At 44.1% G+C, this 22,213-nt stretch overlaps 1 protein-coding gene and 1 long non-coding RNA gene across 6 annotated transcripts in view; one reads left to right on the top strand and one right to left on the bottom strand.

The window, feature by feature from the left end:
- The window catches only part of CDKL1 (cyclin dependent kinase like 1), a 63,124-nt gene extending 53,451 nt beyond the window's left edge, over positions 1–9,673 (bottom strand). For 2 of the 5 annotated variants that reach the window (XM_067736396.1, XM_067736386.1), the window contains exon 1: positions 8,664–9,343. In XM_067736396.1, coding sequence (XP_067592497.1) covers positions 8,664–8,831 — 168 coding nt within the window. In that variant the 5' untranslated portion in view covers positions 8,832–9,343. Of the gene's footprint in view, positions 1–8,663; positions 9,344–9,535 lie in introns of those variants that run through there. The other 3 variants (XM_067736405.1, XM_067736416.1, XM_067736427.1) reach the window with 3 other exon arrangements.
- Positions 9,674–9,979: 306 nt separating this feature from the next.
- On the top strand, positions 9,980–21,195 carry LOC137223882 (uncharacterized). Its single transcript, XR_010943110.1, has 3 exons — positions 9,980–11,108; positions 18,525–18,600; positions 18,762–21,195. It is a non-coding gene; the product is annotated as an uncharacterized lncRNA (long non-coding RNA).
- The last annotated feature ends 1,018 nt before the right edge of the window (positions 21,196–22,213 follow it).

Here is a 22,213-nt window from a genome sequence, read left to right as displayed (position 1 = left end):
GACTCTCAACCACTGCGCCACCAGGGAAGCCCTCGCTGGAAGTTACTGAAAGTGAGGAGACCGTAGGAAAACAGGGACTGCGCTGAACATTCAGCAGGTTACTACTATTCATGTTTAATTACAGTCAAATGAGAGCATGTTTCTGGCACACAGTATACACTCAACATTCTCATCCTTCCATACCCCATGGACCTTTTTTTTTCATATTTGTCACTCAAAAGAGTCTTTTTACACATTTTTCCTAATCATCTCTCAATGAAATTTTAATTCCAAAAATATACTGTATATATGTATATGTACTATATGTATATCTGTGCTTTATACAATAAAAATGTTGGGACCCAACTCCTAAGAACCAATTTTCATCTTCTTGGGGGTGACACTGCTCTCACGAAGAATGAATGAACTTTATTGTAATGTTTATAGTAAAGTTTTAAATGGACCTTTTCCCCCATGCTTATCTCCACCTTTGTTGGTAGCAAACCATAACTTTGTGCCTGCTAAAATAATCTATAGAGTTAAGGAATAAGAATTGGAAAAAACTGATATTCCAGTAAGAACCCCAGGCTTCCACAAAAGCCATGAGTCTCAGCACTAAGGCCCTCTGGAGGCAAGGGAGGGATAAGCCCTGAGGACCAGTCTCTGGGAGACTTAAGAAAGAGTACAGCGTTTGGTGTACCACGATGGTTCTGAGGTGTGGGAGCAGCAGGGCATGGACATGGGGACGGACAGAACTGTGTCGGTATCCAGGTCACTAACCAGGAGGCCATGACAAGTCATCGACCATCCTACATCCATTAGTAAGACGGGATAACAATACACACCTCCTAAGGTTTGTAAGCGTAGTTAGTGCATCCTAGGTAACAATCCTTGGCATTTCACCCAAGACCACTGAGTCACCAAATGGCAATATGATTCCGTCTCCTTGTTGTTGCTCTTGCTTTTCTCATCTTATGGAAGGAGGATAGTCAAACTTTGACTGATGTTGGTCTGATCTACTCTAAGGCCCCTGTACCGTCTGCCTCGCTGCCCAACATCTGCCCAGGGAACCTCATAGCTGCTGGCTGGAATTCTTTGATTCCTCTTCCAATAGTTCTACCATTTGCATCCCACAGAGAGAAGGTTCAGTAGCATAGAGGCTTGGGACCTTAGTAATACAATGATTCTGGGTTGGTTGGCTTGTGTTTGTTTTGAACCACACAGTTCTTTTCTTGCTGGACACACAGATATTCCCCAGGGGGCTGGGTTCAATTACAGCCACCTGCTTTATGCAGAAGCAGTACCCACTTCTCGCCACAGGCCTGTGATGCCAGACTTCTTGATTTAAGATGATTTCCTTTCAGGGACTGTCTCTCTCTCTCTCTCTCTCTCTGTAACCTGGCTTCTGTCATGACCATGGCGCCTCCTATCCAAAATATCTTTATATGCCTGGGACTTCCTTGGTGGTCCTGTGGTTAAGAGTCCATGCTCCCAATGCAGGGGGCCCAGGTTCCATCCCTGGTCCAGGAACTAAGATCCCACATACCGCAACTAAGCACGCGTGCCGCAACTACTGAGCCCGCGCTCTAAAGCAGAGGTCCCCAACCTTTTCGGCACGAGGGACCGGTCTCGTGGAAGACATTGGAGTGTGGGGTGTTTCTGGTGGTAATGCTGGCGATGGGGGAGCGGCAGATGAAGCTTTGCTTGCTCGCCCACTGCTCATCGCCTGTTGTGCGGCCCTGTTCCTAGGGGTTGGGGACCCCTGCTCCAGAGCCTGCACGCCACAACTAGAGAAGCCCAAGCGCCGCAACAAAGACCCAGTACAGCCAAAATTAATTAATTAATTAGGAAAATGTATCTTTATATGCTTGAACCCTAGTTATGGAAAAGGGTTGAACCCTCTCCTGAAGGGTTCATGGCTCACAACACAAATCAGATGTCGTACACCCCGCTAGAAGAAGTTCTAGGCCAATAGCTTTAAGACAGCTGTGGGTCCTGTTACATGAAGACAAAGAAGAGTGTGTGGAAAGAACGTAGCAACATTCCAAATAAAGAAGAGGTGGCCTAATCTCCTAACTGGTCCATGAACTGGTCTTTTAGTATGCTATAATAGTTATTTTGGGTCATGGTCTAGGTTGGTAACTCAAGGTCATGGCTCCAGGAATTCTCTCCCTCCATTAGCATACAAATATACGTATTTCTCCATATTAAAAACAACTTCAAAAACTCTCTCTTGACGCCACATCCTTCCAAGCACACACTGCCCCATTTCTTGGCTTCCTTTTATAATAAAACTCCTCAGAAGAGTTGCCTTTATCACTGTCTTCACTTTGCTCTTCTCATCCTCTCTTGAACCCTCTCTGATGAAGCTTTCATCCCTACCACTCTACCCAAATAGCTCTCATTAAGGTCTCAAATGACCCTCATATTTTCAGAGCCAATGGCTAATTCTAAGCCTGTACTAAAGGTGACCTTTGACACCATTGAGCAACCCCCTCATTCTCGAAATATTTTCTTCCCTCAGCTTTTTTTTTTTTTTTTTTTTTTGCCACACCACACTGCTCACAGGATCTTAGTTCCCAGACCGGGGATCGAACCTGGGCCCCCTGCAGTGGAAGTGCGGAGTCCTAACCACTGAACCATCAGGAAATTCCCTTCTCTCAGCTTTTAAGAACATTGCTCTCGGGATTTTCCTGCCTTGAAGATCACCCCTTCTTACCTCTTTTGCTGGTTCCTCAGCTTCCTGACCTCCAGATGCTGGAGCTCCAGGGCTCAATCTTTGGTACTTGTCTCTCCATTCCCCATGGTGGTAACTCCAACCCGGACTTTTCCCTGAATGCCAGACTTGTGCATTTAATTGCCCACTTTACAGTGGGTTTACACCTCAAATATAACATATCCAAAACAGAACTTTTGACTTCCTTTCCCCCAGATTTGCACCTGGGTCTCCCTATCACAGTGAATGATCTCTTCATTCTTCCAGGTACTCAATTGAAGAACTTTGGAGTCATTCGTGATTCCTCATCCAACCATCGGATTCCTATGTGCTCTTCTCTCAGAATAAATCTTGAATTTGACCACCTCCACTGCTGCCCCTCTGACCCAAACCCCATCACCTCACACCTGGATCACATCAGCAGTCTTCTAAAAGACCTTCCTGCTCATGGAGCTGGAGTAACCAGCAGCTAGAGGAACGCTTCTAGGGTATAAGTCATGCCAGGGCACCCCTCTGCTCAAAACCCTCTGCTGGCTCCCATCTCATTCAAAGTAAAATCCACAGTCCCTACCATGGCCCACAGGGCCCTCATATCTAACCCCCTCATCTCTCTAACTTCATCTCCTATGGCTCTCTTTCTCACTTCCCCTGCTCCAGACACACTCATCTCTTTGCTCCTCCTAGAACACACTAGAACACACCTAGAACACCTCACTTGATCTTGCCTTGGGGCCTCTTACTCTTCCCCTTGCTTGGAATGCTTTCCCCCTAAATGGCTGCAAGAGTCACTCCTTCACATTTCTGCTGGAATGTCTTCAAATGTCATTCATCAGGAAGGCTCTTCCTAACCACTCTATATAAAAAAGCTAGCCCCTCCATCACCTCTACCCCCTTATCCTGCTTCATTTTCACCACTTGACATATAATCATTTGTTTACTGTTAGTCTCTCCTTATTTGTGAGGACAGGAGCCTAGAACAGTGCCTGGTACATGGCAGGAGTTCTGTAAAAACTTGCCAAATGCACACATGTCAACTATCTTACACAGAGGTGTCTCATCAGAAACACTGACTGAAAATATTGACTTCTTTCTTTTTTTTCCACAATGGAAAGTGAGCTTGAGAAAGGGTAGGATAGTTGCTTTGAGCTCAGGTATGGCAGTATAATTTTATTACTGTCACTAGAACGGTACTTAATGTTCTTAAAGTAGAGTACAAGCTGACTAACTTTAACTGGAGCAATTGTTTATTTTTCTAAAAGCCTGGAAAAAATAAGATTCAAATGAAAACATTAAAGGGTTGACTATAGCAGGACCTCTTGGTGAAGAGCGAATTACATTTAGTTTAGGGAGCAGTTTATTAGCACAAATACTGAATTTATCTCATAAAAATGTGTCACACTTTTTCCCCCAAATGGCATGAAGTAATGTTATTTGAAAAGTGTTTCAATTTTTCAGAAAAAATGTTTTCTAAAAATATTAGCAAAATAGGTTTCTTGATAATAATTATTATCTTTAAAATCATTTACCAATGTATAGCTACATCTTCATATATGCTTTCACATCAAGAACGAGAAACACTGTAGATGTGGTGCCTTAATAATTATGCAGTTGACTGCTGGACAATTCACTCCCATGATCTTATCTGCTTAATGGAAACAACTGTAATTTTTAAAAGAGTCTGACAGCAACTATTGGGAGTTGCTTTAAATCATTAAATAAATGGTTTAAAAAACATACAAGCAATTCTCTGAGGACAGATACATGCAAAATTCTATTATAACTTAATAGACTTCCCTGGTGGCACAGTGGTTAAGAATCCACCTGTCAATGCAGGGGACACAGGTTCGATCCCCGGTCCAGGAAGATCCCACATGCCGCGGAGCAACTAAGCCCGTGTGCCACAGCTACTGAGTCCACGTGCCACAGCTACTGAAGCCCATGCACTCTAGGGCCTGCATTCTGCAACTACGGAGCCCTCATGCTGCAACTACTGAAGTCTGCTCGCCTAGAGCCCGCACTCTGCAACAAGAGAAGCCACCGCAATGAGAAGCCCGTGCACCATGACGAAGAGTAGCCCCTGCTTGCTGTAACTAGAGAAAGCTCGTGTGCAGCAACGAAGACCCAATGCAGCCAAAAAAAAAAAAAAAAAAAAATCCAAGGGACCATTCAGTTCTTTTGTGGTATTAGTATTTCGTTGTATCAGATAGATCCTATAAGTAGGACATCACCTGATCTGGGGAGTCTCTTTGTTCGCAGACATAGTACTAACTTTCATGAAATTTAGGCTGCACAAAACAGCTGATGTCTTCATTTTCATCAATGGATAGTGAAATGAGAAAAATAAGGGCAATGATCCCTCTCTCTCTCTCTCTCTCACACACACACACACACACACCCCTACACTCATACACTCTCACACACCTGAGAAATGTATATATAGAGAGATGTTGTTTTAGTTGTCAACTACTCTCTCAGGAAGACTGCTTTTTTCCTAAAATTGGGTCTTTCCTAGTTTTTCTAAAATATTAAAACGTCCTTTCATTTATGAAGTGATGATGATAACCCAGCCTCTTAAAATGCCGACCAATCTGTAAACAAAAACATTTTTTTTTGGAAATTTTATTGATCCATGAAATTCAAAAGTCTGCAAATGATAACTTTCTAATAAAAAATCTTGGCTGGCTTCCCTCTTTTCACGTGAAAGCCAGACTCCTCAGCCTGGCATTCAAAGCCTTCTACGTCTGGTCTTCATCTACCTTTCTTGCTTTCCTTATCATAATAAGAGCAGTCTGGGCCTCAGCCCTTGCTTGTTCTCACCTGCTAAGGTCACTGAGGTACCTTCAGCCTCAGTCTTCCTAGTTCTTGACCTTAGCAAGGGTCATTAACAGCCCCAGTTCTGTGAGGGGTGTGCAAGGAAATTCCTAGGAACTCACACTCACTGAGCCCCTGAGCCCGTGAACCTGGGCCCATGGAACTGTGCTTGGTTCCGGTTTAGTATTCCCCTTCCATGGGCCCTAGAGCTCTGCCTTGAATGCAGCTCAGATGGGGCCCTAAAACACTAGCCTAGACCTCAGCAGTTTCCTGTTCTCAGGGACAACAACATGTCCCCAAGGCAGGCTCCAAACCCCAAAGGCCACCTGGGACCAAGGTGAAGCTATGTGCTAATCATCACTTATCCCAGGGCCAGACCTGTTTTCCAAGAAATTCCTCACACCCCCTCCTAATGCACGCTGGCTTCCTTTCCTTCTCTTTTCTCCCAGGCCTATTAGCCCAGCAGGCATCTAGGCTAAGACTTTGGGGTTATTACCTGTGTTCCTTCAATATACTGTTTTCCACTTATGCACCTCTTTTTTCCCTAGGAGAGACTGTCTGCCCTGAATGCCTTATCTCTTATTCCATGTCTCCCTAAACATTTCAAAGTCTAGTTCAAGCAAGCCTCCAAACACTTTATTTAGAGGGTTCATGACAGGCATGGGGAGACAAGGTGAATGACACAGGCCCTGCCCATTAGGAACCCAGTGTATTGGGTGTAAGAGCTGAGGGGAAATTCATCTTCCACCGGTTAAGCATCTGAAAGACAGGATGTACAACTTCACATAAACATTGTTTTAGGTACAATGGAGCTCCATAAATATTTACTGAATAAGTAAGTGGAGAAAGTATGACTTCATTTAACAAACCCTCAATTCATTTATCCAGCAAATATTTAAGCACCCATTATGTGTTAGGAATATCACAGAATTCTGAAAAGTTAGGGCTTGACGGGACAGGCTCTACTGATAATCTAGTCCCATCACCTGATACAGATCAGGGGCATCTCAGCTGTGCACTTGATTTTGGAGAATGGAGTGCTGTGTGCTCTGTACTCAGGCTCCTGTGCACTCAACTGTATCCTTCAAAGGACATCAATATTCAGTTACTCATGAGAACACATCTGACTTCCTAATTTATTGGCAACATCTACCCTTCCTAAGAGTTTATTTTGTTAACATCTTTTTTTCAATCCAACAATAACATTTATTGGTATTACATGCCAAGTGGTTGATACAGAGATCTAGAGGCGAGGTCCCCATCCTGGGGGAACTGAAGTAATTCAGGGACTAAACTCGTAAACACCGTATTGCTAAAGAATAGTGAGAGGTTTCAGAGAGGCGCTCGCAGGTGACCTTCAGAATCAGAAAAAGAGTATCTCTCCACTAGAAACAGACTGGCTTTTCTTTGGAGTAAATGGGCCCTTTGAAATACAATTATCACCTTCTCCACTAGGGAAAGCCTGAGAAAGTGAAAAACATCCATGGGCGCCAGAGAAACAGTGAGACCCTCTCTCTCCCTGTGTAGAGAGTGGGGAGGGCACGGCAACCAGGCGGTGGGATGGGCAAACACTGCTTGTCTCGCTCTTTCCTAGGGGAGTACTTCACAGGGGCTTTGGAAGTGTCTTCTCAGAATTGACAACAACCAGTTGGTAAAGAATGTCCTAGACCCAAATAAAGAAAGTCGTCCCCACCCGTTTTAATTTATCCAGAGCCCTCCACTTCCCATTTGGGTCCTCATCCAGAGATAACCCCACACACGCAATTCATGGGGAGAAGAAGACTTTTAGAGAGGCCTGGAGCAAATGGAGAAGCAAAGGTGAGAGAAAATCCCCTGGATGTTCCATTGAGCTCGCACGAGGTTGCTCTTTCCTTGTTGGATAGGTAGTTGTACTTGTCAGAACACAGAGGCCCTAACTGTTTAAAACCAACCCCTACGGAGAAAGTTAATCTGTTGAAAGTTAACCCACACTGCATTCATTACAGGACGCATTCTACGTAGGGTAGGATTTGGGTTTCATCGTCACAGAAATTCAGAAAAGAAGGAAAGATACTTTCCTTCTTCATTTCCATTCCAGGAAAAAAATACTTTCAGCTTATAATAAACAACTCCCCTCCCCCCCCATGTCATGGTCTCCAAGAGTTAACTGATGAACATTTTTAAAGCAATCATTTCACTTTTTTGAGAAAAATCCTTCTTCTAGAGACAAGACGTTATAAAGGTCAGCCGTAGATAGATGTGAGGCATAATGAAAACCTGTCAGCTTTCTAGCTGTTTGAAAACAGGTGAATGATTAATTCTCTTCATGGACTCAAAACATCAACAGAAGCTAGTCTAGAAGTTTAAAAATCATGGAAAGTTCCTGTACTATAAAAGTTGATGGCTTTTCATGAACCAGATCTACAGGTGACATGGGAAAGAAGCCACTGGGAAGAAAAATAAAATATTCCACAGCAAGTCTGAAAGTGAATACCATCGTTCCCTGCACTTAACGTCTCCACTTTATAATTCATTATATAATTGGTGACTCACGCACAGATGTCCCATTTGTGTCACTGAGGACAGAAGTCCGTGAAGGAAGGAGATGCGGCCACATCTCAAGGCATTTATTTCACATAACACGACTCACTTTAATTTTGTTAGTCCATGAAACTTCACTTTAAAGAATCCATTACCAGGACTTCCCTGGTGGCTCAGTGGTTAAGAATCTGCCTGCCATGCAGGGGACAGGGGTTCGATCCCTGGTCTGGGAAGATCCCACATGCAGCAGAGCAACTAAGCCCGAGCGCCACAGCTACTGAGCCTGCGCTCTAGAGCCCGCGAGCCACAACTACTGAAGCCTGAGTGCCTAGAGCCGGTACCCCACAACAAGAGAAGCCACTGCAAGGAGAAGCCCGTGCATCTCAACGAAGAGTAGCCCCTAGAGGGGTGGGATAGGGAGGGTGGGAGGGATACACAAGAGGGAGGGGATATGGGGATATATGTATGCATATAGCTGATCCACTTCAAATACAAAATTGTAAAGCAATTATACTCCAGTAAAGATGTTAAAAAAAAAAAAAAAAAGAGTAGCCCCCGCCGCAACTAGAGAAAGTGTGCACTCAGCAATGGAGACCCAACACAGCCTAAATAAATTAATTTTAAAAAAATCCATTACCTTGAGCATGTGGATTTCTCGAAGGGCGATTTTCTTTATGACAGGGTCATCTTCTGATTCCAGAAACCTCTTGATGGCCACAATCTGACCCGTGTCCCTGTTTCTGCATTTGAAAACAACTCCATAGGATCCTTCGCCAATTTTCCCAATTTTTTCATACTTCTCCATCACAGAAGAATAAATCTTCTTTAAACGGATCTTCACATAGTTTGAAAATGTCGCTTATAAAATCTTGGCTTGAACGCACTGCACTAGAGCTTCACTCAGCGATGGGTCTTTGTCAAGGACCTAGAACAGAAGACGGCACTCGTTACAGAATTAGGAACCGACCCATTCCCTTAAAGCCTCGCCCCTCAGCCGTGGCCACTTGACCAAGGGTGACAGCCTGGAGTCAGCTGCCTTTGATAACTCAAGTTTAATCGTCTGTTATATACCCTGCAAGTTAAAATGTAACCCGTCATCCTAAAACGAACTGAGTTGTAAGACAATCTATCTTTTTAATGGTAAATTCATCCGATCTAAGACACATGAGCTGGCTGGAGGACCGGGAAGGGTAAGGGCTTCCCCGGTTCTAATATCGGGTTTCATTTCCCTTCGCGGGCGGCGGCGGCGAGGCCCCGCCGGAGGGGAGAGCCCTGCGAGGCGCGCGCTCCGCGCCTCCTGAGGCGGGCCCGGAGCTCTGTGGGAAGCAGGGACGCGCCGTCCCGCTGCTGGGCGGGGCCACCTCTCCCGCCCCGCCGCTGCTGCGCGGTCGCGGGGAAACCCGCCAGCGTCGCCCCGGCTTCCCACCCGCGCCCCAGCCCCCGCCGCGCAGCCTCGAGCGGCGCCACGTGGCGGCCCGGCCCGCGCCTCCCTCCCCGCCCAGGACTCACGGCGCCGCAGCTGTCGGGCCGGCTAGCTCCTGCCTCGCCGACTCCCGCCCAGCTTGGTCGCGGCCGGCCGGCCCGTGATCCCTATGGGAACCGCCCCCCGCTCCGGCCTGGCCAGGGCGGGGCCGCAGCACCCCGGCCTCCCTCCCGGACCCGGTCGCCGTCCTTGCTGCGGCGAAAGGCCCTGGTGGGCTGCCTCGGAGCCCGGGAGAAGCTGTTCTGGAAGTGGGCCCGGGTCCCTGCACGTCCCTCTGCCGGGGAGAGGAGGCCTGCAAGATTGCAGACTCCAGCAGGTCGTGGAAGACGCAGCTCTGGCAGAGTCTGCCGGGAAGACGCCTGCGCTAGGAGCCCCTCACCCCACGCAGCCTGTACCACACCGTGTGATAACTGTGATTACTCCCCTGTATTCTCCGCGAGACTGTGAATGCCTTGAGGGCAGCTTCTGTGTCTCTCCTGGTCAGTGCTGTAGCAGCCAGTAATGAATGAATGAGAGAAAGGGGCAGAGGAAAAGAGGAAGTATGATGACAGTACGATGACTGAAATTGGTTAGAGTCTGCACGTACCCCCACTAGCTTGGGAGTTGGGGTGGGGTGGGGCGGTGCTTGACCATTGACTTCCACTAGAGCTGGGCTTATAATGTGGGAGATGGAGGCTTACAGAGCCTGCCCTATATTACGTTCCTTATTTACATCCTTCTCCCGGCTGGCTCCTACTCGCTCAGGTCGAACGGAGCACAATGATGGAAAATTAACGGACTTGGAGGAAATCACGAAATAGGGTAATTCGCCACTGGGCAGATTGCCTCAGTACTTTATCATCTATCCCATTCCATATGCCCAGCATTGAGATGGGTGTTGCCTGGAAGCCATAGCTGAGGAGAGAAAATTTGCATACTGCCTACTAAACGGGGACCAATCCTGTGCCAAGCAGCGTGCCACTAAATGTAAATCAGGATAGGGTTCAGGAAGGAGCTGGAGCTGGGAGGAGAGAGATTGGTGGCTGCCTTGAAAATGGAGTGGCATATAGATGGAGTCCAGGGATGGGCTGGAGGTGAACCTCCCAAAAATGGTTTGCAAATGGCGACCATTGATGTGTTTTCTGTCTCTATAGTTATGCCTCTTCCAGTATGTCATATAAATGGAATTATACATTATGTAGCCTTTTGAGGCTAATCTTCTTTCACTTAGTATTAATATATTTGAGATTCATCCATATTGTTGCATTTATCAGTAGTTCATTCCTTTTTATTACTGAGTACTATTCCATTGTATGGATATTGTTTATCCACTCCCAGTTGAAGAACATTTGAGTTGTTTCCAGTTTTGGTGATTATAAACCAAGCCACTGTAAATATTCATGAATGGTCTTTTGTGTGAACATATGTTTTCATTTCTCTTGGGAAAACAATACCTAGGAGTACTGCTGGGTCATATGTTAAGTATGTGTTACTGTAAGTGACTGCCAAAATGTTTTCCAAAGTGACTGTACCATTTTACATTCCTGCCAGCAATGTTCCAATTTCTGCCTCTTTGCCAACACTTGGTATTCAGTTCTTTTGACTCAGTCATTCTAAAAGGTGGGTAATGGTCTCTTGTGGTTTTAATTTGCATTCCCCTAATGACTAACATTGAGCAGTTTTTCATATGCTGATTTGCGTTTTCTTACTTACAAGTTCTAGAAGGTTTTTGTAAATTCCTTGAGCTTTTCTATGTAGACAGTCATCTACAAATAGGGACAGTTTTAGTTTTTCCTAACTGGTATGCCTTTTCTTTCTTTTTCTTGCCTTATTGCACTTGGTATGTCCGTCCTCCAGTGTAATATCAAATAGAAGTGGTGAGAGCAGACATCCTTATTACTGATCTTAGGAGGAAAACATTCAATCTTGCACCACTAGGTATCCTGCACTAACTAGATTTCTTTGTAGAGGTTGTGGTAGGCAGTCTCTAAGATGGCCCTTAATGATCCCTGACTCATGGTATTCATGCCCTTGTATACTCCCCTTGTATATTCAGTGTAGGCTTGACCTACTGACTTGCTTCTAAGGAATAAAATATGTTTAAAGTAATGGAATATCACTTTTGAGATTAGGTTACAAAGAGACTGTGATTTCTGCCTTGAGTACTCTCTTGTACTCTCTTGCTCACTGCCTCTGAGGGAATCCAGATGCCATGTTGTGAGCTGCCCTATGGCAAGGAATTGAGGCGACCAACAGCCAAGAAGAACATAGTCACTCAATGCAGTATTCTGTGAGGAACTGAATGCTGCCAACAATCTTGTGAGTGAGCTTGGAAGTGGATCTCCCTACCACCACCCCTGCTCCTGCTCCAGTGAGTCTCCAGATGAGCTCGTAGCCCCAGCTGACAACATAAGTTCACTTTTGTAAGAGACCTTGATTCGGAGGCACCTAGCTAAGTCATACCTAGATTCCCAGCTTCCAGAGACTGTGAGATAATCATTGTTTGACATTTATGCTTTGGGGCTGTTACACAGCAATATAGAACTAACACAGAAGCTGTTTATTAGATTGAGAACGTTCTTTTTTTAATATTTATTTTTTGACTGCGTCGGGTCTTAGTTGTGGCATGCGGGGGTCTTCCCTGAGGCGTGCAGGATCCTTTGTTGTCGCGCGGGCTCTTCGTTGTGGCACACACAGCCTTCTCTCTACTTGTGGAGTGCAGGTTTTCTCTCTCTAGTTGTGGAACGCAGGCTCCAGGGCGCATGGGCTCTGTAGTTGCGGTGTGCAGGCTCCTGAGCATGTGGGCTCTGTAGTTTGTGGCACACGAGCTCTCTCGTTGAGGCGTGAGAGCTCAGTAGTTGTGGCGCGTGGGCTTAGCTGCCCCGCATCATGTGGGATCTTACTTCCCCAACCAGGGATCGAACCCGTGTCCCCTGCATTGGAAGGCAGGTTCTTTACCACTGGACCACCAAGGAAGTCCAGAGAAAGTTCTTTTTAATTGCAATTTGCTGAAAGGTGTTTTTTTGTTTTGTTTTGTTTTTAATAATGAATGGATGGAGAATTTTGTCAAATACTTTTCTGCATCTATTGAAATAATGACTTTTCTTGTTTAGTCTGTTGATATAGTGAATTACTGTGATTGATTTTAAAATGTTGAACCAACCTTACATTCCTGGGATAAAACCAGTTTGGTTATGGTGTTCTATCATTTTGATACACTGCTGGAGTTCATTAATAATATTTTATTAAGGATTTTTACATTGTTTCTGAGAGATATTAATAGTTTAATTTTCATGACTTTGTCTGGTTTGGGTATCAAGGTAATGCTGATCTCATAAAATGAGTTGGCAAGTGTTTCCTTCTCCTTTATCTTCTGGAGAAGTTTATATTAAATTGTTATTATTTATTCCTTAAATGTTTGGTAAAATATGCCAGTAGAGCCATCTGGAATTTTCATTTTTGAAATGTTTTTAATTACAAATTCTACTTCTTTATTATATAAAATATAGGACTATTCAGGGTATCTATTTCTTTTTTTTTTTTTTTTTTGGGCGGGGGTACACAGGCCTCTCACTGTTGCGGCCTCTCCCATTGCGGAGCACAGGCTCCGGACGCGCAGGCTCAGCGGCCATGGCTCACGGGCCCAGCCGCTCCACGGCATGTGGGATCTTCCCTGACTGGGGCACGAACCTGCGTCCCCTGCATCGGCAGGCGGTCTCTCGACCACTGCGCCACCATCTGTCATTTTTGATGTTAGTAATTTGGGGGGTTTTTTCCTTCTTTTTCCTGATCAGTTTGACTAAGGCTTACAAATTTTGTTGATTTTTTAAAAGAAACAGCTTTTGACTTAATTGATTTCCTCTGTGGTTTTCAATTTCACTGATTTCATCTCTATTATTTTCTTCCTTCACCTTGCTTTGCTTTTAGCTACTTTTTCTAGTTTTTTAAGATGAAATCTTAAACCATTAATTTTATTTTATTATTATTTTTTAAGTATTTATTTGGCTGTGCCAGGTCTTAGTTGCGGCACGCGGGATCTTCATAGCCGCGTGTGGGATCTTCGTGCGACATGCGAGATATTTAGTTGTGGCATGCAGGATCTTTTAGTTGCGGTATGCGGACTCTTAGTTGTGGCAGGTGGGGTCTAGTTCCCTGACCAGGGATCGAACCTGGGCCCCCTGCATTGGGAGCGTGGTGCCTTAACCACTGGACCACCAGGGAAGTCCCAGAGATCATTAATTTTAGATCTTTCTTCTTTGCTAATATAAGCCTTTAATGCCATAAAATTTCCTCTAAGTACGACTTTAAATGCATCCCAGACATCTTGATATGTTGTACTTTCATTTTCATTCTGCTCAGAATATTTTATAATTTCCTTCATGACTTCCTATTTGAACCATGGGCTATTCTGAACTGTGCTGTTTTAATTTCCAACTTTTTTAAAACAGATTTTCCAGATATCTTTCTGCTATCAATTTCTAGTTTAATTCCATTGTTTTCAGAGAAATCCCTTTGTGTGATTTAATTTCTTTCAAACGTGTTGAGGTTTGTTTTATGGCCCAGGGTATGGTCTATGTCGGTGAATGTTTCTCTTTGACAATTTAAAAATTATTTGTAAATGAGGTAGGAAAGTCAATATGAATTTCTCCAGAGCTACCTTGTCTGAAGTTCATTCCAGGTTAAAGTTAGTCTGGAAAACTAACTTCATGGACGTCACAGGCTTCAGTACCCAAGCAGCCTGGAGCTGTGCCAAGCCCAATAGGGAAGCAGGGAGCAAGCGCACAGTCATTTAAGCCTAACTAAGCAATGAGCCAGAGAGCTGGTGGCACCTGCAGTTGTACCAGTCATATTTGGAGGAAGTTGGAGCAAAATACGAGAGAACAACTTTGAAAGGGAGACAAACAGTTGACGTCACCACTTGGCCCCAAACAGAGAGAATGCTATGGCCTCTACGCTGTCAAAATGCAGTCAGCCCTTTCAGCTGGCACGACTGGAACTGGCTTTGATATCAAAGAATTGTAACTCCCAGGAAGCAGAGTTCCTGGGAGGGTGAGAAATGGTCTGATATGTGGGTTCTTTTTCTCAAGCAAGCGCAAAGAACAGTGAAACAATGTTATGATTTTCTACTTGGAGCGATCTTTGATTTGCACCTCTGCATAATTAGAGAGAATACTTCAGTGCCCCTGGATAACACAAACAGCACTGTGGTATTTTAATCATTTAAGAAAGCAATAAACATTCAGTAGAGTAACACATGGTAAGAGAAAGAGCCTGGGATTTGGAGTCAGAAGACCAGCACTTCTACCTTCTTACTGGTGTTTGATTTTGTGCAAGATAGTGACTATTGGCCAACCAACAACAGCAATAATTATTTAACTAGTGCTTACTTCGTGGCAGGCGTTAAGCTAAGAATATTTTATGTATGAGCCTTACAACAACCCTAGGAGATGGGCATCAATATTATCCTGGGTTTCAGATGAGGAAAGTGAGTTTTAGAATGGATAAGTCACGTGTCTAAGGACACAAAACTAGCGAGTTGTGAAGTGGGGACAGGAATGAGGGCAGTCTGACTACAGACCCTTTGCTCCTAGCCCGTTTGCTAGAACTACCTAACACAGTAGAAGTGGTTGTCAGGATTCTTGAGTTAATGTATAGGACATTGGGAGTTGACCCAAAGTACATATTACACGCAATGTAGTACCCTCCTTTTTTTAAGTTGCCAGGAAGGTAAGTCTTGTCATTACGCTTCCTTATCACAGTGGCTCAGCAAATTCCTCTGTGTGCAGTTCCCAACTCTGAAAAGCAAAGTTCCGTGAGGTTGGGCAGAATCCTGGGGCCTCATCTGAGTGCTTAAACCAGGGCAATGGTTCAAGCTTCCCCGCCACCCCCTATTATGCTTCCTGTAAGGAAAAGTGAGCTTAGTCACTGTGATCTTAAAATGACGCTATACAGCCGCTTGAGGAAATACTTGAATTTACTTTCTCTGCTTTAAGTGGATTTAGAAATTGTTTCCAGGGCACATACAGAAAAGAGTTCATAACTACCCTTTAGGGGTACTTACGTTTCAGGCTCAATATCTATATTATCTCTAATCTTTATAACAATCTTATGTGGTTGGATTTGTTCACTGGTCGGCATTATTAACTACCCCATCTTACTGAAGAAGAAGCTGAGGCTCTGAGAGGTTGGTCCCCGTAGTCAAGACCACCCAGCTATCCTGGGCCGACAGCAGGTTTCAAACCCGACTCCACCTGTTTCCAAAGCCCATGCTGTAGTGGCGAATGGAGTTAAAACAACTAAGAACATCTTGTGAACAACTTAAAGAGAAGCCAAGTGTCAGACAGGTTCTTCCTGAACAGCCACTGCTTAAATGTCACAAAACCGGGTGTGTGTAAATAACTTTCTCCCTTATCTGGAGATAGTAAAGGTGAATCAGTGTAAATACTGGAAAGTCAATTTAAATAAAAGCCTATCATCCTTGACTTTCTATGTGGACCCAACCAAAAACAGAATAAAGTGTTTTCATCCCTAATCACCATAACCTTAGTTATTTTGTGTGTATTTTTCCCTTTAGGTACTCATTGCATTTTATATATGATAAGCCATTCTTTTAAAGCACCTCTTCTTCTAAAAGCTTTCTTTGTTTCTGAGTCTACATTTAACAACGTCAATACTTTTTTAGCATCTTCAGATTTTAAAACAACCACCCGGTACTTTTGCCAACGAACCCAAATACTGTGAGGGCTCAGCAAGATTAACACGAAACCCCGGAGGGTTTATGTGGTTGGCCCTGGGCCACCACTGTGTGAGACAATGTACACGGTGATCCTTCTTCAGGAGACAAGTCTCCAGATCTCATGGTGTACATCTCTGCCACTCTGGACAGATGATTGCTAACCTCACTTAATTGTAGACAGTCTATGTACATTTCTGGGCTTGTATGATTTTTGAATCATTACATTCTAGGGAAAAGGTAAATGTCAAAAAAAATTTATGAGACAATAAATAAGAAAGAACATAAATTACTTCGTGAACTTCAGCTTAAAGCCATGGCACAGAAATAGCTGTTTGGAAAGCAGACTTCTGCTAGGTGCTGACCTGGGTCAGATACCACGCTGGGCTCTGGAGGCTGAGAAGAGACTTTCCGGAGACCAAGCACTGTGTCATCATGCACAGCCCGCTCTCCTGCCTCCCCTCCCAGTGAGTGTCTTCCCTGGAGGAAGTGAGATAGACCTTGGAGGGCTGGAATTCACATTGTACTTTTTGCTTCTCAAAACACTTCACTAGGTTCTGTGAAGGAGAGAGGGCACATTTGGCATTTGAGGAAACAGCTACCAAAAATCTAAATGACTTTTTAGGAGTCAAAAAACCAAATTTTGTAGATTAATCCTTTGTCAGCATGGACATATATACACTACCAAATGTAAACTAGATAGCTAGTGGGAAGCAGCCGCATAGCACAGGGAGATCTGCTCAGTGATTTGTGACCACCTAGAGGGGTGGGATAGGGAGGGTGGGAGGGAGATGCAAGAGGGAGGGGATATGGGGATATATGTATACATATAGCTGATTCACTTTGTTATAAAGCAGAAACTAACACACCATTGTAAAGCAATTATACTCCAATAAAGATGTTAAAAAAAAATTTGTCCTAGGCAACAAACAGGGCTAGAACCTGTGTCTCAATTCTGAGTTGTATTCTTTCCACCTGTTGTACCACACTGTGGCTTTAAATTAAATAGCTCTAATTACATGGTTAAAGAAGTGTAAATCTGCCTTAAGAAAACCCAGTTATCAGGGCTTGCCTGGTGGTGCAGTGGTTGAGAATCCGCCTAACGATGCAGGGGACACGGGTTCGTGCCCTGGTCCGGGAAGATCCCACATGCCGCGGGGTGGCTAGGCCCGTGAGCCATGGCCGCTGAGCCTGTGCTCCGCAACGGGAGAGGCCACAACAGTGACAGGCCCGCATACCGCAAAAAATAAAAAAGAAAGAACAATTTACTTGGGGCTTCCCTGGTGGCGCAGTGGTTGAGAGTCCTCCTGCCGATGCAGGGGACACGGGTTCGTGCCCCGGTCCGGGAAGATCCCACATGCCGCGGAGTGGCTGGGCCCGTGAGCCATGGCCGCTGAGCCTGCGCGTCCGGAGCCTGTGCTCCGCAACGGGAGAGGCCACAACAGTGAGAGGCCCGTGTACAGCGGAAAAAAAAAAAAGAAAACCCAGTATCAAAACAAATATTCACGTGTGTGACAAGGTGGAGGAGGAGGGCAGGAAGTAGAAATTATTTGCATTTTAAAAATATTCTTTACTTAAAGAATAAGTAAAGAATATTTTTGGCACCCACCCTAGATACATTTCACATTGAATTTTTAGGCGTCCATTGATCCAAAAGATCTAAATAGTTTCATAAAGTCATCTTTAAGCTGCATGCATGCCAAGGATTAAATGAAGATCATAGTTACCACCACATGGGAAATCCTGTTCTTGTAAATAGCTTTCATAAGAATGGCTCATTGTCAAATATTAGTAGTGAGATATTATTGTGAAGCATCTAAAGTGAATCCACGGGACTTCCCTGGTGGCGCAGTGGTTAAGAATCCGCCTGCCAATGCAGGGGACATGGGTTCGAGCCCTGGTCCAGGAAGATCCCACATGCTGTGGAGCAACTAAGCCTGTGCACCACAACTACTAAGCCTGCACTCTAGAGCCTGTCACTCTAGAACCCGTGAGCCACAACTACTGAAGCCTGCACGCCTAGAGCCCGTGCTCTGCAACAAGAGAAGCCACCACAATGAGAAGCCCGCACACCACCATGAAGAGTAGCCCCCGCTCGCCGAAACCAGAGAAAGCCCGCGGGCAGCAACAAAGACCCAACACAACCAAAAATAATAAACTAAAAAATAAAAAAATAAAAAAATAAAGTGAATCCACATGTAGGTCCCTGTAAAAAATATGAATTTAAACAATATTCCCGCTAAATGATAAGAAATCCTTCACCAGCAACATATTTCTTTTTCTACAATATCATCTCACCTGAGGTTTCCATTAAGAGGATGAACTCTGGAGCCAGACTGCCTGGGATCAAATCCAGCTCTGCTCTGAACCATCTGTGAGGCAAGTTACTCAACTTCCTTAGGCTTCGTTTGTTCCATCTGCAACCTAGAAATCAGCTACCTCTTAAAGTTGTGAACATAAATGAGTGCTCTAATCATGTTAGCTTTAATTGTTATTATTGTTATGATACTAATGATCTCTGTATACTGTTTTCTTTTCAGGTGGGAATTTCATTTACACTAAAATGTATTTAATACTTTACTGACAACATATGTACATTTATAGATTCACTTAACACCTATCAATCAAGGAAAAACATCTTTTTCGTCACTCAGAGAACTAAGAAACACTCCCAGGGTTTCTACTCAGGAAGCCAGCACTTTCCACTGGCAGAGCACACTCTTCCCACCACATCATGCTTCCCATGGGATGATCTCTAAGAAAGGAGACAGCATGTGATGGAGGACGAACCAGACCTGGGTTCATCTCTGGGGTATATGCTTTTTTGGTTGTGTGAAACCAGGAAAATTCGTGTATTGGTCTGGGATTTTTTTGTTTGTTTTTTTAAAGGATTAACCTTTCTAGGGACTTCCCTGGTGGCTCAGTGGTTAAAAATCCACCTGCCAATGCAGGGGACACGGGTTCGAGGCCTGGTCTGGGAAGATCACACATGCCGCAGAGCAACTAAGCCCGTGTGCCACAACTACTGAGCCTGCGCTCCAGAGCCCGTGCGAACCACAACTACTGAGCCTGTGTGCCACAACTACTGAAGCCCACACGCCTAGAGCCGGCGCTCCGCAACAAGAGAAGCCACTGCAATGAGAAGCCTGCGCACCGCAACAAAGAGGAGCCCACGCTTGCCACAACTAGGGAAAGCCCGTGCACAGCAACGAAGACCCAAAGCAGCCAAAAATAAATAAATAATTTTTTAAAAAGTTTTTAAAAAATTAACCTTTCTAATTTGAGATAATTCTAGATTCACGTAGAGATCTCATAAACTTTTTTTCCCGTTTCCTCCAATGATAACATTTTGCAAAACTATAGTACAGTATCACAACTGGGTGATATCACATTGATAAAGTCAAGCTACAGAACAGTTCTGTCACTACAAGTATCCTTCATGTTGCCATTTCCTCCATCGCTGACACCTGTTGGTGAATAAATTTTTCTGTGGGCATATGTGTTCATTTCTTTTGGGTACATATTGAGAATTGGAACGGCTGGATTGTATGGTAAATGTATGTTTAAGTTTCTGAGGTACTGCCATATGTTTTTTCAAAATGGCCATACCATTTGGCATTCCCATCAGAAATATGTGAGAGTTCCAGTTGCTCCAGATCCAGGCAAGCACTTGGTACTGTCAACCTTTTAAAAAAAATTGTAGTAAAATTCACACAACACACCATCTTAACCAGTTTTAAGTGGACAGTTCAGTGGTACTAAGTGCTTTCAGTGTTGTGCAACCATCATCACCATATATCTCAGAACCCTCTTCATCTTGCAAATGGACACTCTGTACCCATTAAAGAATAACTTCCCCTTCTTTCCACCCACAGCCTCTGGCCACCACCCTTCTGCTTTCTCTGTGATTTTGACTACTGTATGTACCTTTCACATTTCAGTTGCTGTGAATAACGCTACTACGAACATAGGTGCACAAATATCTCTTCAGGACACTGCTTTCAGTCTTTCTGGTACCTACCCAGAAGCGGGATTGCTGGGTCATATGGTAATTATGAAGAACCACCATACTGTTTTTCACAGCAACTATACCATTTTACATTCCTACCAACAGTGCACAGGGTTCCTATTTTCCCACATCCTTGCCAACATTTTTTTCCTTCCCTGCCCTCCCTTCCTCTCCCTTCCCTTCCTCCCCCCTCTTTCCTTCATAGTAGTCATCCTAATGGGACTGAGGTGATATCCCACTGTGGTTTTGATTTGGGAACTGGGATCTTACTTGCCAACCACAGAAGCCACTAGTTCCTTAAACTAGCTAGTGTAAGGATTTATTAAGGGATATTAAATAGTTTGGAGAATCTCTGGGAGAGTCAGATCTGGAGCCTACGCAGCCAGAAACAATATCAAAACCACTGTGCGGGACTGCCTCAGCCAGACCTCAGTGCTGCTGCCACTGGTGCTGTAGATGAGTGGACACTACACACAAGACGCTCCACCATTCCTGCCACTGAAGACCGGACTCCTCGTCACCATCCAAGCCAGAAAAAATGGAGTCAACACAGCACCTGCTTCCTCATGCTGCTCTTTTTTTGACTGAGACTTGTGTGAGTACGCCTGCCTGGGAGAGCCTGCACTCTAGCTGCCAAGGTGCTGAGCAAGAGAGTTTGGGCTTCTGCCTTGGGGAGTCCAGATTCACAATGTGGGAGATTACTCTGATGTAGGAAGGGTTTTCAAAGACAGTCACAAAGCATGAGAAATACCTACTGTACTTTTCTACCCTATTTCTAAATATATAACTTTTTATATTATAAAAAGTTTATGAGTATATACATGTATAAATATGAATAGGGTGATAATAGCTACCTCATTGACTTGTTTTAAAGATGAAATGAAGTCCCACATGTAAAGTTTGTAACACAGTTTCTGGCACATTGCAGATGCCAATGATGTTATCCTTGTTTCTCTCAATAAAATGTAAGCTGTGAGTTACTTCCTGTGTGACATAAGGCTGTTTTGTAGGCAGCTGTATGATACAATTTTACGAACCTCAAAAGAGCTCTATGACACCCCCCCACCAATATCCTATTGAACATAAAATTCCACGTTATTAATTTAGCTTAAGTTCTGATCTTGAAAGAAGGCAAATATCTGAAAAAGGAGTGCTAGTTTAGGCTATAAATGGCATATTAATACAAGGCTACATTATATGTTAGAAAGAGCACTCTTTTGGCCATTAAGAGGTCTAAGTCCAAATCCCATCTCCTTATAACTAACTGTACAATTCTGAGCAATTGATTACCCTCTCTGGGCCTCTCTCCTCTGCTAAAAGGAGGGTGAGGTACTGAACCACCATCTAGCTCTGTTGTATCATGCTGCCATAAATGGAGGCTCTTGAGAGCAGGTTTTTGATTTGGAGCAGACAGGAGAAAGCAGGGTCCCTTGAAGGAGTGTAAAAGGATTCTTGGGGAAGAAAAGGACACCAAAGGACAGCAAAGTGATGGAGATAGGGGTGCTGTTTCCTGTACCAGAAGGGCTGTGATAAGCTGAGACTCAGTAAAAACATTACAGAATAAGTGGCAGAAAAGTTAAGATTTTGTGGATTACTGAAATATCTTGAAGTTCTCTCTTGGGAAATAGTCATAGAAATAGAAAGTTATTGAGTAACCGTTTCCCGTAACATACTAGATACAAAGTTAACATACAGTCCTTGTTCTCAGGGATTAATTCCAGAGGGAATTAATTAGAATATATTATAATTAGAATTAGAAATATAATTAGAATACAGTGTGGCAAGTCAATAGAAGCAAGTACAGACTGTGGTATTATATTAAGTTATCTGCATTTTGGAGAGTTATGTATGGAAATGCCAACAATTAAAAAAAATTTTCTGGGGAATTCCCTGGTGGTCCAGTGGCTAGGACTCCGTGCTTCCACTGCAGGGGGCACAGGTTTGATCCCTGGTTGGGGAACTAAGATCATGCATGCGGTGCGG

This window comes from Pseudorca crassidens, chromosome 1 (genome assembly GCF_039906515.1).
Source record: "Pseudorca crassidens isolate mPseCra1 chromosome 1, mPseCra1.hap1, whole genome shotgun sequence".
Taxonomy (NCBI): domain Eukaryota; kingdom Metazoa; phylum Chordata; class Mammalia; order Artiodactyla; family Delphinidae; genus Pseudorca; species Pseudorca crassidens.
The sequence above is the reverse complement of the archived record's forward strand: the minus strand, read 5'-3'. Positions and strand labels throughout refer to the sequence as shown.